Raw genomic sequence first — 13,072 nt, forward strand, 5'->3', positions numbered from 1 at the left:
CTAATTAACTGAAAGCACTGGATTTCTTCTGCTAATGGGGCATGGGCTGGATGACCTTCAAGGCACATTCCAGTTTTGATTCTATACAGCAAAATGCACATGGCCCAAGTTTAGTGGGTCTGCTTGTTAAATTAAGGAATAGAAACAGCAGTAAGTGAAATTCAACTCAAGAATTGGGTGCCTCTGTATGCATGTGTGTGAAATCAGCCCATTTAAAGAACATTTGATTTCTATTTCTGCTGAGTAAAAAATAAATCCAGACCCACTAAAATGGTAAATTAAGTCACAGCTCCAAAGTAGCGTCTGGAGGGAAGTAATGAAGTAAATCAGAGGCAGGAAAACCACTTCCCAGTTTGTAAATTGTAAGTGAAACTTTCACTCCCAGTAGTTCAGACATGGATCTTAATTCCCTGAGGTTTTGCCCAATGCCCAAGTAGATTTCAGGAGAAAATGCTTGTTTATTTTGCAGTGGAACAGAAAAGGCTGGTTCTAAATTTGGAAGTTCAATTTCTAATCAAGGGTCTTTTTCTCTGTGGCAGGGATAAATCCAATAAATATTACCACAATGCGCTCTACATGGGGCTGCCCTTGAAGAGCATTCAGAAGCTTCAACTAGTGCAGAATGTGGCAGGACGGGTAGTAAACCGCGCTGGTTGTTTGGTGCATGTAGCAACATTACTCTGAGACCTGAACAGGCTGCCAGTGTGGGTGCAGTTCAAGGTGCCGGTTGTCACCTTTAAAGCCCTACGGGCTCTGGACTGGGTTACTTGAGGGACCGTCTCTCCCCAGTTGTTTCCACCCATCTCATTCTGTCAGGAAGGATGGGCATGCTTTGGGTCTTGTTGGCCAAAGAATGCTGGTTGGCAGGGCCTAGGAGATACACTTTTTCTGCTGTAGCAGAACATTCTTGTGGAACACTTTTTTCCTAGAGATTAGGATGGCCCTGGTCCTGCTGGCCTTTTGTAAGCCCCTAAAGACCTGATTCTGGGCCCTGGGCCCCGAGTGTGTGCAGGGACCTGCTTCTTGGTGGTACTACAGGTAGTCCTTCCTTAACAACGGTAATTGGGACCAGAACTTTTGTCACTAAACAATGCTGTTGTAAAGCACGATGTTACGTGATCACACTGCTTAGCGACAAAAATTAGTTATTGAGGGCTTCACATGACTGCGACTTGCGACTTCCTGCCAGCTTCCCACAACCAAAGTCAATGGGGAAGCTGGCAGGAAGTTGTACATCCTGGCCACAACATGCCTTGCTGTAGCTGGCTTGCAAGCAGGCCGGCAGGTGAGCAGGTCCTTCAGGCATGAGGTACAGAGTGCGGGCAGGTGCTATGGGCAGATGAGCACTATGGAGTGTGGCTGGCTGAGTGGGTGCTATGGGCATGTGCTACGGACAGTGGGCAGGTGCTGTGGGTGGGTGGGTGCCATGGAGTAGGCAATCCCCATGCTGCCCAGGGGCTCCTCCAGAGAAAAAGCTGAGGGGAGCAACTTGCAACCTCCTGCTGGCTTCCCCATTGACTTTGCTTGTGGGAAGCTGGCAGGGAAGGTTGCAAATGGCAGTCACGTGACATGGGATGCTGCAACCCTTATGTGAGCTGGTTGCCAAGCATCCAAAATGGGATCAAGCGACCACGGAGATGCTGTGGCGGCCGTAAGTCCCCCACATTCAGTGCTGTCGTAACTTTGGCTGCTGAATAAGTGGTCGCTAAGCAAGGATTACCTGTAGTGATTTGTGTTATGATGTTTCTGAGCTACTCTGTATTTTAGCTGTTGTAATGCTTATTGTTTTTATTTTAATCCTATTTGCCACTTGTTGAGATGGGCAGTCACATAAATTGAATAAATAAATCCTAGGCTTTGCAGTCAGGCTGACTGAAGTCCCCAGTGAGGGAGTTGTAGACATTTTCAGTTCTGTTTGCCGTTTTATTGCTTGGCATGTTTTAATGTGCTGTTGTTATAGTGGGAACAGCATAGTGGGAATTGGCACAATTCAGCTCCTCAGCAGTGTAATGATGTTGTGAAACTACCGGAAAAGTCCTGATGCTATCACCAGATCTCCTGGAGGAAGGATGTGGTAACAAAATAATAATTATCTGCTTACATAAGGTTCAAATGTTGGGAAAAAAAAGCAGCTTCCCAACCCCTTTCAGGACATCATCAGGAATAACTGCCATTATCCACTTACCAGCAAAGTCATGTGCCAATTACCAATGTGGCAGCCTGCAATGGTGTGGGTGCCACAATGATGCCCGGCATCAGCAAGTGTCCATCACTGCAGGGGAGGTGGAGAAAGTTCAGGGAAGGGGCCTGTAGGCTGCGAAGACAGTGCAGAAATGTGTGTTTCTACATAATGCATTTCAGACCTACAGTGTTGGGCAAAGGGGATGCAGGGTATAGGCAGCAAGAGAAAAAGGGCACTGTCGGTTGAGGGGGTACAAACCCTTCCAACTACTAAGAGGAAGAGAGAATCAGTGTATTCTTGAGGCAGACCGCAAGAAAATATTGGGAAACATAAAGGGAGGCTGGTCAGAAAATGCTCAAACCTGCACATATTCTTGTTCTGCGGGCTGCATCCGTGGATGAAAGAGCCAACACTGTCATTCTGTTTTAAGTATGTGCAGAACCCACCCCCCAACGCCAATCATATGTCAAACTAGCCAGGCAAAGGGCTGTTTGTGGGTTTATAACAAAAATAAAAAGAGGGCAATGGAAAGTGCTATTACTTCCCAGAAAAATGGATAAACCGCTTTAAAAACAAAACAAACCCTTGGCAGAATTGCGGCTATTCCCGAATAATTAAGTATCCTTGAACACAAAGCAGCCACCTATTGATCCTCTTTCTGATGCACCCTGTATGATTCACTGGAAGCATGCATATCTAGGCAGGCAACTGATCCAAACATTCAGAACAGGAGGGGATGACAGCTCCTCTGAATGCAGAGAGTTCTTGCACATTAAGAATAACCCTTTAGCAGAGATGCAGAGGAATTTGGAGCTCCAATTTTATTACAGAAATAGGGATTTTTCTCGGTTATAGAAACTCAGCTGAGAGAGAGGCAGGATCAGATTTGATGTTCAGCGCCTCTTCACCGTAAAGGAGAGGAATCTGATAGTTTATGACAGCTGCATTAAATGTTCTAACACTCTCCCTTCCAGCTTAAAAAGAAGGAAGGCTCCCCCAAATCCATTTTAGTGATTTCCACAATCACCCTTGGTATCATCATTCAATACAGACCTACACAATCTGAAGTCCCCCAAGGGAGAGGCATCCTTCAAGTATGATAGCCTCACTTTTGCTGCCCCACCCCTGGCCCAAGCAGCCCATTTCTTCTCAGGCCCAGCGATTTTGATAGTACAAGTTTCAGTTTTGGATGGGTGCAAATCACATAAAGGAGAGGGGAAAGGAAATGCTCCCCAGTGTGGAGAGGATTTGGGGAGGTGGGAGAGATAGAAGGGGGCTTCACTTGTCTTGGTGCTTCACAAGTTGCGCAGGGCTAACTCAAAGGGTGAGGAGGAGCTCTTTTAATAGAAAATGGCAACCAGTTTTCATGGCAAAAGGGTTTTTTTTTGTCTGCAAAACTTTTCCATTATCAACATAATTCAAAGTTCTTAAACAACAACTGTGGCATCCCCCTTCCACCGAGCAGAGAAAAAGGAAAATAAGTTAATGGCTGGGGCACAAAGGTTTCTTCCACACTGTCTCCTTCCATCCCTCTTATGGAAACCGCAGACAACGAATGACACTGAAATGGCCAAGAGAAACGTGGGAGGCACAGCTGAGAGAAGTCTCCCTCCTGGCTGTTCCCTTCAGCTGAAGGTCTTCAGCTTGCTCAGACTGTCAGCATACTGGAAATCAGTGCTGTTCTCGTAATCGTACATGTCCAGTGCCACCTCGCAGCTCTCCCGGACTACCCGCTCCGCATCCTGGGCAAATGCCTCCAGGGTGGTCAGGCAGGAGGCTTTGGCAATGGAGCCCAAAGCCTCAGCGCACTCGTGGCGCACCATGGGATTCTCAGCCATGTTCTCCAAGGACACCGTCAGCTGCGGGATGCAGGCCTCCTGCTGCATCTGGCCCAGCACGTAGGCAATCTCGTGGCGGAAGAGGGCGCTGCCACACTGGAGGCCTGCAGAAAGAGAGAAGTCACTTGGACCAAGAGGGGAGAAGAGCACCCGCTTGGGAGCAGAGCCCAGGCTTGGCTGTTCTGCCTAACGGCTGCAACTTATGGATGCAGGCATAGAAAAACTTCAATGTGTTAGTTTCGTTGCAGGCCAACGAAACATAAAGCCAGTGCTTCCCCATGGGTAACGTTCCTTCCTTTAAGGAGGAGGTGCTTCCTCAGCAGGAAATCAAATCCACATCTCCAACCGGACAGAGGAAAGCCAGCTACTAATGATCCCCACGTCTTCCATTTCATTTCCTGTGCTTACCCTGGAGATGCTGAGGACTGAACCTGAGACCCCCTAAATCTAAACATGCTCTGCCAAGGAATGATGGCGCACTGTTTCTTCCCAAAGATCACACGGGTATAAATATACATAAGAAGGTGGAAGGTCCTATACATGCAGTCCTCTCTGGCTACTTCTCCACTCTCCCATAGAAGGGCGATGGGCCAGTTGTATTGAGCTTAAAGACCCATGTCTGAATGGAATACTGGGGAAGGCTTGAAGTTTGACCAGGTTCCTGAAACTCACTGAACTGTGAGGTTTCACAGACACAGCTATAAAGGTGTGATATAAATCTAATACATACATATATACACAAATAAATAAATAAACAAATAAAGGGAGCCAAGCCTGCAGAGTTTCTAAGTAGGAATGCCCCCATCGACTGGGAATAGGGTCAAGATGGATTTCGGAGGATGTTGGAGGGAAGTAAAATTCATTTTCCAAATAAAGAACCAGGTGTACGCTTCCAAATAGCTAAGCCTCTGCATGTTTACTCAGAATTAAGGCCTGCTGAGGTCGGGGGGCCTTACCCCAGGTAGCAGCAGACAAGATTGCTGTGTTGCCTAAGATATCTGTTACAAAGAACAAGTACAGCCTCTGTCAGAGTCATGTTATACCTTGTCCCTTGCCACAAAAAGAAAAAAAAACTTTTTCATTTGAGCAGACATGCTTCGATCTGCACAGCAAATGTGCTTTAAGGGAGGCTGCTTTTAATTGCAAAAATTCCTGAAATTTCCTTTCAATAATTTGCAAATTACACTTACAGTTATATATCAAACTATAACAAATTTCAGTAGCATTAATTTCTCTTTTGTTATTTATAATTCAAGTAAAATAGGTGAGGGGAGAGAGAATAAAATTTTTTTGCCTGCTCCCATTAGCATACCCTTAGGTCATTTCCCCTCTCATGATTTAAAGCATCTTCATAATATCACCCAGCCATCCTTGAGGTTATACAAAGCCTGTCCAAAATACTGTCATTTTGATACTGTGATGGTTCATTGACTCTAGAAGTTGCTATAAGGCACTACAGGTAGTCCTTACTTAATGACCATTTGTTTAGTGACAGTTCAGACTTACAACAATGCTAAAAACCAACTTACAACTGGTGCTCACACTTATTTATTTATTTATTGTTAAACAGATTTATAAGGCCTCCCAACTCACACACAGTGACTCCGGGCGGCTCACACTTACAACTATCGCAGTGTACCTGCCGTCGCGTGATCACAATTTGGGCGCTTGACAACCGGTTCACATTTATGACCATCACAGCATCCTGTGGTCCTGTGATTGCATTTTTGACATCCTCAGCCAGCTTATGGCAAGCAAAATCAGTGGGGAATCACATGATTTGCTTAACAACCACGTGGTTCACTTAACTACTACAATGATTCTCTTAATGACTGGTGCAAAAAAGTTATGAAATTGGGTTGGATTTGCTTAATGACCGCTTTGCTTAGCAACCAAAATTCTGGTCTCCATTGTGGTCATTAAGTGAGGACTACCTGTAGTGAGGAAATGCCCTAAGAGCTGCACATTAGATACATAAGGAATCTCCAACTACAGTAACAACTTCACAAATGGCCCAGTTTAACTGGGTGCATTCAGCATTCAATTCATTAATTGTATGACAAGTTGCATTTTGGAAAATGGATTCTGTGCTCCACCCCTCCAAGGAAAATCGCAGCTCCACGAAAATGTTCTGCCCTGCATTCTTGATCCAAACTTAGAAAGTCAGCTGCTTACCATCAGCAAGTGCCAGGACAGCAGCTTCTCCTCCAATGTTCCGTAATGCAAACATAGCTTGATAGCGCTCAAAGAGTGACTGTGACTCATCCAGCAGGGTGAGCCTCAGCTTCCCCACGTCCTTCTCCTCAGCAGGAGGTGCTGGGTCCACAGAGCAGTAGGGGCTGTTGGCAGATTTTGCCTTGTGCTCCTGGAACCATTCCAGCCTCTTCACAGCCAGCTGACAGGTCTCTGCTACCTACAGAGGAGGGGGAAATGGACCTGTGAAACTAATCTTTGCCATGGTTCGGAAGACTCCATGCACAGACAGTGCTAATGGCAGAGTGGCAAACTGGTTGTCAATGCTTTCAAATCAATGGAAAAGATCTCCAGTGGGAGGTAGGGGCTCTACAACTTTCTCCTAAATGCAGGATTAAAAAGTAAGTGTTAATAAATAATATACATAAAATTAAACTGGAGGACATTGCAGAATAAATTATGATTTTAAAAGATGCAATTCTCTTTTTCATTTACCCAACAGTTCTGAGAATACCATGGATAGCCAAGGGCAAAAAAGGAGGATCATAGGACAAATCAATCTGGAGTTCTCACTCCAGGCTCAAATTACATACCCGAATACCCAGGTCCCTTGAGAAATCTATGTTGCTGGGAAAAGTGGAAGAAAAGAGAAAAGGAGGACAACCAGCAGTAAGGTGGATGGACTCAATTACAATGATGGATGGGTTGGAAGATCTGAAGAGCCAGGTTGGGGACACATAATCCTGGAGAAGGTGGTTACTGTGAGTCAACACCAACTTGATGGCACATAATCAATTAAAAAAAAACAGTTCTGTTTTAAAAAAAATATTATTTTGCTTTGGAACTACATTTCAAATTATTCAATTCAGCAATTCTGATTTATTGATTTTTGGTAGAATGCATAGGAATTACTGATTTTCACCACTCTCATATTCACCTCGACAACAGGATCTTCAGAAAATTGTTTCAAGATGTCCAGTACTTTTGGATTCCCAATAGCACCCAAAGCTTCACCTATGGAAAGCAAGAGAATGAACCCAGGTCAGTGATGCAAGAACCCTTACACGTACAATGAGTACAAAGATGATAACCACCACCACAACAGATCTCCTTATCCTTCCAATCAACTATGTTACTCAAAAGTGGCTAAATCAAAAAACACAATATATAATCAGAATAATTATAGATTATTCAAACCAATGGCAGCATAATGAAAAGGTATAATGAACCAAAATTGGTCATTGAAACAAATTGCTTTCAACAGTCGAAGGGAAAGACACAATGCAGATGTGTGAAGAAAGCATTCTAGTACTAGGATATAAATAAATACAGATGAATAAAATTTTAAAAGGGTGTAACTCATACTAGGCCAATGAGTGTTATTATGTGCCTTTTCTTCCTAAAAGAGTGGTATATGAAACAAAAATATTGTATTTAAAATCTCTCTTATCAATACTAAAAATACTAGTCAATACAGCAGGTATCTATTTAAAACCATTTTGATCTTAAGGCAATTTTGCAACTATCCAGATGGTCAGACATATTTTGAGTTCCCACAGAAAACTGGATAGCATGGGGACACGCCATGCTCTGTTTGAGAGTGATCCATGGTCAGATGCCCCCTTGAGATGATTCTGACTGCAGGCCCCTTAAAGTTGACCTTAGTTACCAGCAGATCTACATGAACGGCAGCAAACATCAGTGCTCTATGCTCTTAACTATTTTGGCCTTTGAAAATGGAAATCATCATCAGGGACAAGTCAAGACAGCAAAAAGGAAGCCAGTGAAGGTAATTCAACATTCACAGTCACACTTTGGTAGGAGGGTGTAAGACACTTTCTGGTCACTTTATTTGGGAGCAGCTGAAGCTACTGGACTGTATTCAGTGGCAGCTCCATGGTATGTTTAATTGCCAAACTTTGAGGTAGAGTAACAACATGGAAGATGGAGACCAAATCCAGCTTTTCCACAAAAAGCCACAGCAGATGTCTTCAGCTCAAGCCATTAGGTCAAGCTCTCCTACTATTACAGGAAAGTTCTCACAATTAGAACGGGCTGAAATGCCCCATTTCAGCTGGTACTGTTCTTGACAAACAAATGCTTTTATAACGTTTCGGCTGTTAGTTGCATCTGCTCCGAAGTGATCCAGACACCACTTAATCCCATCTTGGGGATTGAATGATGAAAACAGTTGGTGACTCCTCCTCCCAAACCTGTGGAGGACTTCCCTCACTGGCTTCACATAGACCAGCCTTCCTAATCAAGTGCCATCCTGGAATATTGAATGTCAACTCCCATAATCATCTCCAACCTAGCCAGCAAATAGTTCCCCACGTCTCACCTGCTTCATGTCGCACCATGGGTTCCTGAGATGTGTTCTGGAGCACATCAATGAGGACTGGGATGGCCCTCTCATCCTGCATCTGGCCAAGGCAATATGCCAGCTCATGCTTCAGGAGAGCAGAGTCATCTTCAAAGGCTCGACTGATCCACTCAATGGCAGCTGGACCCCCCAAATTACGTAAGGTGAAGAGTGCCCGGAAGCGTGCCTTTAAGGGTTGTCTGGGGTCCACCAGAATCCGGCCAATCAACTCAACTTCTTTCTCTGTCACCATTATTTACTGCTTTGCTGGTCTGAAGGGACAGAGGTGCTGACTTTAAAACTCTGGAGGACCTAACAGAGAGAAAATGAAAATGTCTAAACAAATGTCATCTTGGAAGCAAATCTGACCTCACACATTTTTCAGAAAGGTAAGTAACAGCATCAGTAACAAATCAGTAATATAAGGAATCCACTATAAATCAGGGCAAGTGCATTTGTACATGATCAATTCAGTCTGGAGCAAATTACTAATTTGTATACAGATCCTAAATATATAAAAATACATGTAAATTAGCACAAATCCATTTTTCTCATGAGATCTGTCTATCTTCCTTATTTTCCCCCCTTAACAAATTAATGCTATGGATATTACATGCAAATTCATGCACACTGCTTAACCTTTTCTCTTGGCCCTATCTAAGAAATTTGCCCTCAGACTTCGTCTACTGCCATGTTGTGGCTGAGAACCCCAAAGATCTGCAACCAATGTTAGACAGACTGTGTGATACCATAAAGAGTATGGATTTGAAAATTAATGTATGAAATGCCAAGATAATTGTGTTAGAGAAAAATGGAGTGAACAATTGCACATTGTGGGAAAATGGATGGAGATATTGATAGATTTTACATATATAGAACTTAAATACAAATATATCTCATATTCATATATTTTATATTTAGTATTCATATATTAGAACAGTTGCACTCTTGTTATGGCTCTGAAACCACGTTTTATTTCCTTGAAGAGTTGTGTTGGCTTTCTTGCTCTTCCTTTCTAACAGGCCTGGATAGATAGCTGTGCCCATAGAAACAAGATAAGGTGTACATTCCAAATATAGCTACTTTGGTATTGTTTAATAATGGTCAAGGGGCCCTAGCAAGGCGGGAAGGAAGTCCCTTATATGGAGTGATGTTAAGATGGAGTGAAGGAAGGAAGTTCCTAATATGGAATGATGCTAAGGTGGGAAATGGGTGACTTGTTGAGGGGTGGTATTTTAAAGGAGGAGTTGAATGGAATGTATATAATGTGCTGAAAGGAGGGGGTCCTGTGCGATCGCCCACCTAACAGCTTGCTGTCATTGCTTTTGCTCTTGGGTGAAGAATAAAGAACTTAATTTCATGCAATTGCCTGCTATTTTCTCCATCCTGGCTCAGAAGAGAACCTGGTTAGGAAATAAAAAATAACAATTCTAACAACATTTTAAGACATGTGAATGCTGATAGGAAAGTTGTGGGTAGTTATGTGGATTGTTGCAAGGAATGAATGCTGAAAGAAGAAAACGTAAGAGTGTCCTTCTGCCCAATTTGGTATATGAAGGAAGGTGAAAGCTGAGTGGGTCAGATGAAACAAGTCAATGCAAGTGAGAATGAGATCCCTAAGAGCGGTATATAATAAAACCCCAAAAGATAGGGTCAAAAATTTATGGGTGCAGAATGCATGTGGACTGAATACAAATATGACTGGCCAGAAGGAAAGAATTGGGAGATTTGGTCAACCAAGTACAGTATATGACTGAGTGGAGAGGCAAGGGAAACTGAGAAAGTTGAGGTTGGATGGAATTGATTAAATCCTCAAAAAGAGAGAAGTAGAAAGTTTCAAGAACACATAATGCATGAAGATAAAGGTAGGGAGAAGTATAGTGAATGGTTCAGTATAAACTAGATTAACTATATTTTTATGACTTTGGCTTATTATTTCTTGCTCCTTTTCTGTTTCTTATCCTGAAAGGGAAAAAACATGATGGGCACACATATGTGGCTTTTTATAAACTGAAAGCATCTATTTCAGCGTTTTTCAAATTCGGCAACTTTTAAGATGTGTGGACTTCACCTCCCGGAATTCGGAATTCCGGGAGGTGAAGTCCACACATCTTAAAAGTTGCCGAATTTGAAAAACGCTGCTCTGTTCGAATTTGTAGAACTCACCACACCATGAAAATACGTGTGAATTAATATATGCAAATGATCTCTAGCTGCCATGTCAAGCATGTGTAAATACACGCAAATCAGTTTGCCCTCACACCAAACAAATATACATTTATGCAAATTAACCGTATCTAATTCCCTCTTTCCGGTTCTTCCATTAGATCCTCAGTAAAAGCTCATGTGCCCCATCCCGTTCTGTTTCCATAGCAACGCGAACCACAAGGTCTCCCCTTTTCCCCCACTCACCGAAACCTCACGCGTTCTTCAGATGCGCCTGCGCACTCACCCCCGAGGGCGGGCTATCGGAAGGACGGAACCAAAGACAAACAGGAAGAGGATACGGGAAGAAAAACTACCTCTTTCCTCCGTTCTGTATATAGTCTCGTTCTTGTTAAATATAGTGGGGGAAAGAAGGAGGAAGTTTTTTCAGGAGCAGCTGTCTCAAATGAAATATTTTCTTTTTTTTTCTTCCCCCCCGAAAATGAACGAGTCCGATGTCCGAGAGCTGGGAGGCAAATAGAGACGCATGCGCCTTGGCACGAAAATGACGAGTACTCTTCTTCCAGGTCAAAGGCTGGTCTAGGGACGATAGACTGAAAAAGTACGAACTCACACACAGCTTTTAGCTTTTGGGTTGATCGTGGAAAGATTTTTTTCCAATTTAGCTCTACGACCCTTCAGTAGAGGAAAACGTAAACTAGTGTTTTTCAAACTTGGCAACTTTAAGATGTGTGGACTTCAACTCCTAGAATTCACTAGACAGCATTCTCTCCCCTCCCCCCTCATGCTGGCTGGGGAATTCTGGGAGTTGAAGTCCAGACATCTTAAAGTTGCCAAGTTTGAAAAACACTGAGGTAAACTTTATTGTCACTATTTGAAAAAATTACATTTGCTTTAAAACAACAAGAAAAGAAGAAATTGCAGTAACATACTCCACGCTGAGGAATGGAAACACAAAAGTTAAAAAAATTTTATTGTGTGCCATCAAGTTGTAGCAAAAGAAAAGAAATAAGGAAGGAAAAGAAAGGGGTCTTGCAGACTTCAAGTCAACATTCTGTGATTCATTTGCAGTTCTAAATTTTAATTTTTAACCAACTGAAAGTACAACAGCTCTCTCCAAGTCAACTTTGTGGGAAGCTTTTGCTTTTAAGGCTGGGCAGGATACCACACTCGCCCTTCAAAGGATGCATCCTTCTCAGATGCTGTGGCAGGAATGGACACCTATTCCCTTGGCCAAGCTTCAAACTCCCTTCCAATTTCTTGCAATTTTACAGGGGTATCCACAGAGTCTTCAGCAAAGGATCGTTACCTTGTCGTGGTGCTGGAGCTTGAGCACCTCAATGATGCCATGAGCTAAACCGTGAAGGGCCACCCAAGACGGGAAGGTCATGACAGAGAGGTCAGACTAAATGCGATCCCTGGGGAAGGGATCCACCCCAGTATTCTTGCCGTGAAAACTAAATGGATCAGTACAACCAGAGATATGTTGGTATACCATCGGAAGATGAGACCCCCAGGTCGGAAGATGGTCAAAATGCTACTGGGGAGGAACAGAGCATGAGTTCAACTAGCCCCAGACGTGATGATGCAGCTAGCTCAAAGCCGAAAGGACGGCTAGCGGCCGACGGTGCTGGTGGTGAACGGCGAATCCGATGTTCTAAGGATCAACACACCATTGGAACCTGGAACGTAAGGTCTATGAGCCAGGGCAAATTGGATGTGGTTATTGGTGAGATGTCAAGATTAAAGATAGACATTTTGGGCGTCAGTGAATTGAAATGGACTGGAATGGGCCACTTCACATCAGATGACCACCAGATCTACCACTGTGGACAAGAGGACCACAGAAGAAATGGAGTAGCCTTCATAATTAACAGTAAAGTGACTGAAGCAGTGCTTGGATACAATCCAAAAAACGATAGAATGATCTCAATTCGAATTCAGGGCAAGCCATCTAACATCACAGTGATCCAAATATACGCCCCATTCACAGATGCTGAAGAAGCTGAAGTAGAGCAGTTCTATGAGGATCTGCAGCACCTACTGGACAACACGCCTAAAAGAGATGTTATTTTCATCACGGGAGACTGGAATGCTAAGGTGGGCAGTCAAATGACACCTGGAATTACAGGTAAGCATGGCCTGGGAGAACAAAACGAAGCAGGACATAGGCTAATAGAATTTTGCCAAGACAACTCACTCTGCAGAACAAACACTCTCTTCCAACAACCTAAGAGACGGTTTTATACATGGACTTCCCCAGATGGACAACACCGAAATCAGACTGACTACATCCTTTGCAGCTAAAGGTGGCGGACATCTGACCAGTCG

The 13,072-nt window shown here is 43.5% G+C and overlaps 1 protein-coding gene across 2 annotated transcripts; it reads right to left on the minus strand.

Annotated features, from left to right (window-relative positions):
• Positions 1–3,505: 3,505 nt before the first annotated feature.
• Positions 3,506–11,086, minus strand: DOHH (deoxyhypusine hydroxylase). 2 transcript variants are annotated; one of them, XM_063290739.1, is made up of 5 exons: positions 10,988–11,086; positions 8,555–8,887; positions 7,151–7,227; positions 6,196–6,433; positions 3,506–4,124 (listed from the first exon to the last, which is right to left on the minus strand). In XM_063290739.1, the coding sequence occupies exons 2-5, from the start codon at positions 8,826–8,828 to the stop codon at positions 3,808–3,810; spliced, it is 906 nt and encodes a 301-aa protein (XP_063146809.1). In that variant the 5' UTR covers positions 8,829–8,887; positions 10,988–11,086; the 3' UTR covers positions 3,506–3,807. The 2 variants fall into 2 exon arrangements, with proteins under 2 accessions (XP_063146809.1, XP_063146810.1); XM_063290740.1 differs by lacking the exon at positions 10,988–11,086 and adding an exon at positions 9,878–10,055.
• Between the last annotated feature and the right edge of the window lie 1,986 nt (positions 11,087–13,072).

This window comes from Candoia aspera, chromosome 1 (genome assembly GCF_035149785.1).
Source record: "Candoia aspera isolate rCanAsp1 chromosome 1, rCanAsp1.hap2, whole genome shotgun sequence".
Lineage (NCBI taxonomy): Eukaryota > Metazoa > Chordata > Lepidosauria > Squamata > Boidae > Candoia > Candoia aspera.